The sequence below is a fragment of the Cebus imitator genome, unplaced genomic scaffold, assembly GCF_001604975.1.
Source record: "Cebus imitator isolate Cc_AM_T3 unplaced genomic scaffold, Cebus_imitator-1.0 Scaffold427, whole genome shotgun sequence".
Classification (NCBI taxonomy): Eukaryota; Metazoa; Chordata; class Mammalia; order Primates; family Cebidae; genus Cebus; species Cebus imitator.
Genome location: NW_016107742.1, coordinates 437,193 through 440,510, shown reverse-complemented (window position 1 = coordinate 440,510; position 3,318 = coordinate 437,193). Strand labels below are relative to the sequence as shown.

Below are 3,318 nucleotides of genomic sequence, written 5' to 3'. Positions count from 1 at the left end.
TTTTTTTTTTTTTTTTTCAGGCTGGAGTGCAGTAGCGTGATGTAGCTTACTGCAACCTCCGCCTCCCAGGTTCAAGCAATCTTATACCGCAGGCTCCCGAGTAGCTGGGACTACAGATGTGTGCCACCACACCTGGGTAATTTTTTGCATTTTTAGTAGACATGGGGTTTTGCTGTGTTGGGCAGGCTGGTCTTGAACCCCTGACCTAAGGCGAACTGCCAGTCTTGGCCTCCCAAAGTGCAGGGATTATAGGTGTGAGCCATCGTGTCTGGCCAAAAAAAATTTTTTTAATTAGCTGGGCATGGTGGTATACACCTGTAGCCCCAGCTCAAACTTCTGACCTCAGGTGATCTGCCCACCTCAGCCTCCCAAACTGCTGGGATTACAGGCATAAGCCACCATACCCAGTCGGGAAGGGCTTTTATACTGCAAGTCTTGGCGACTAACTTGCTCTGTGACACCAGGCAAGTCCTGTCTTTCTCTGGATTGAACATTCTTCCTTTCAACACCAGCTGGACAGTCTTGCATTTGCATACGCAATCTTACGATCCATCCCTAAGGTGTCCTAGCCTTTATATTCTCCATTCTCATTCTAGCAGTTATTCCTCTTCTTCACATATAGGGAGGTTAAGACGGGAGGATCACTTGAGCCCAGGAGATAGAGGCTGCACTGAGCTCTGATTCCTGCCACTGTATTCCAGCCTGGGTGCAAGACCTATTTCAAAAGAAAGGAAATACTTCTCTTTTATAAATAAATGGTTGTTGATCAGTGAAACAAAATTAAATTGCTTTTTAACTAGGACCCTCCTCTGGCCTTTCATATGGCTGTACGTGTGATGACTGTTAGGAGGGGCTTGGAGGTCATGCTAAGCATGCATCTTATTTGACCACAGAGCATTTGGCTTTTGGAGTGCCTGTTAACATCTCCAGTGTTCATGGAAAGCATTGAGGACTATACGCTGATCTAGGCTTATCAGTTACCTTGAAATTCTAAAAAAGATATCCACCTGCCTTATTATTACACAGTTATTTAGGACTTGGGACCTAGGCTCCTGGGCCCCCATTTGCAGCTCATCTTCCCTATCCTGATTGACTCTGAGGATATTAGAGAAGTCCTGCTGGTCTTAGAAACCCCTTCATTGGAATAGGGGCCCCAAGATTGGTCCTGTGCCCACTACACAAGGCCTGTCCCCTCCAGGTGCAGACACCAGAAGTGAGATTTCAGCAGCAACTGGAGCAGCTCAACTCCATGGGCTTCATCAATCGTGAGGCCAACCTGCAGGCTCTGATTGCCACAGGAGGGGACATCAACGCAGCTATTGAGAGACTGCTGGGCTCCCAGCTCTCCTAATCCCTCGGCCCATGCCTCCTGCCTCTCCCTTCCCTCGATGTCAGCGTTTGGTTCCTCTGTCAGCCCTTCCCCTCTGCCGCTTGTCATCCCTTCCGTCTTCTCCCTCATCCTCTCCAAACAGCAGGGTGACTTTAGAGGCATGGGCTCCAACCCTTAGCTCTGTCTGAGAATTATGGTTTTACCGCTACATCTCTAACAGAATCTTCTCTCCTGGACTGTTTGAGCAGAGCTCCTTAAACAGTTTTCGCAGTTTCACTGATTGACCCTACCTCCTTGCCCGGCACCACCTTTTGCAGTCTTTAAACTTGCAGTGGTGGTGCAGAGTCAAAGGAGGAAGCTTTGAGTCTCATTTACTGGAACACAGTCTTCCATTTGTACCACTAGGGTTTTGTCTTATGTTTACTTTTGGTAACTCTCTTCCTCCTTTTTCTCGCTAGCCCCCACCCCTAGCCCAACCAATGCTAGAATTTCTCGCTCTGAAGGAGGAGCAGGTGAAATAGGTGGTAATTTTCCTCCTCAGCCCCTATTCTGGTCACTTCGTTCAGCACTTTTTCGTGGGCACTGTTGGGAATTCCAGGGTAAGGAGGAAGATACCTGTTCTCTCTCTCTGAAGAGGGAGATGAGACAGCCCTCTGGACAGTAATGAACAAACCCTGGACCAGCCCGGGGGAAATTGGTGCGAAAAAGAAGGGAATGAGGTTATTCAGAGGAAGGGAATAGGGGACGCAGCCTGAGTAAAAGGCTTGGAAGTTGGAATTAACAGTGGGGAACAGAAGCACCCATAGGTCTTTTAGGCAGAAGAATCCAAGCTGGCAGAAGAGACTTAGAGATGCTAATGGATTTGAACTGAAGAAAAGGGCACAATGCAGCTGAGCACCACACCCCACAAGGGGTCATATTGGCTTCATTTCCTCATATACATGTGCTTATATGCACGCACACATTTCCATGGACCCAGGACTTGCCTGTGTCCCCAGGCACCAGTAATCTGAGCCCTCCTCAAAGGACATGAAGGGGATTGGGGTCTGAACAGTAGGGAAGTGCGTGTGTATGCGCACATGTTGGTGAGAAGTGGATGATTTGTTGGTTTCCGATTCAGAGTGCTCCCACCACCAGAGACAAGTGGGTAAAAGCATCAGTCCATTGCAGGAATACATATCCAGGAGAGCTAGGTCCCTTGGGCCTCTGGCTGCTGGTTAACCCAGAGGTAGTGTGGGTACCCCTTCTGAAGCTGTCAGGGCTGTTACTAGCACCCTCATCACCCGTCACTGCCTTGTGGGAATAGTAGAGGGTTTATTTCCCTCCAGGCCAGAAAGTTTTCTTTGAGGAAGGAGAGGAGAGGGTGGCAATGATGCCTTTGATCTGGAATTGGACATTGCTCTGTCAGAGCACAGAGGAGGCTCATATCACCTCTTCCCTCTGCTACTTGGCCCAGCTGCTTGGAGGACCAACCCCACGGCTGAGAATATGACGGCAAGAGGAACAGAGCTTGCTCCAAGTGGGAAAGGGTCCCAAGCAGTCCAGAGAGGATGTCCGTGTGGCTTTCCCTCCCTGCCTCCCCCAGCTCCCACACTGGCCTTTGTAAATAAATGGTGTGGTCTTTGTTGTGAGAGTGTGTTGGTGTTTGTTTTTTGAGGAAGAAGAGGCTGGCTGAAGACAGCTTCTTGGTTTTACAGGGCAAAAAGTGGGATCTAGAGGAATTCGAGGTTTGGTTCAGTTACTACAGTTAAGAAATATTAAAAGTGTTCCTAGGTTAAAAAAAAAAAGAAATATATATATATAAAGTGGCTTAGGCCGGGCGCGGTGGCTCACGCCTATAATCCCAGCACTTTGGGAGGCCGACACGGGTGGATCATGAGGCCAAGAGATCGAGACCATCCTGGTCAACATGGTGAAACCCCGTCTCTACTAAAAATACAAAAAATTAGCTGGGCATAGTGGTGCATGCCTGTAGTCCCAGCTACTCA

At 48.7% G+C, this 3,318-nt stretch overlaps 1 protein-coding gene across 1 annotated transcript in view; it reads left to right on the top strand.

Moving 5' to 3' along the window:
• The window catches only part of UBQLN4 (ubiquilin 4), an 18,441-nt gene extending 15,480 nt beyond the window's left edge, over positions 1–2,961 (top strand). Inside the window, exon 11 of the mRNA XM_017509982.2 lies at positions 1,199–2,961. Coding sequence (XP_017365471.1) covers positions 1,199–1,351 — 153 coding nt within the window. The 3' untranslated portion in view covers positions 1,352–2,961. The remainder of the gene's footprint in view (positions 1–1,198) is intronic.
• Positions 2,962–3,318: the final 357 nt, after the last annotated feature.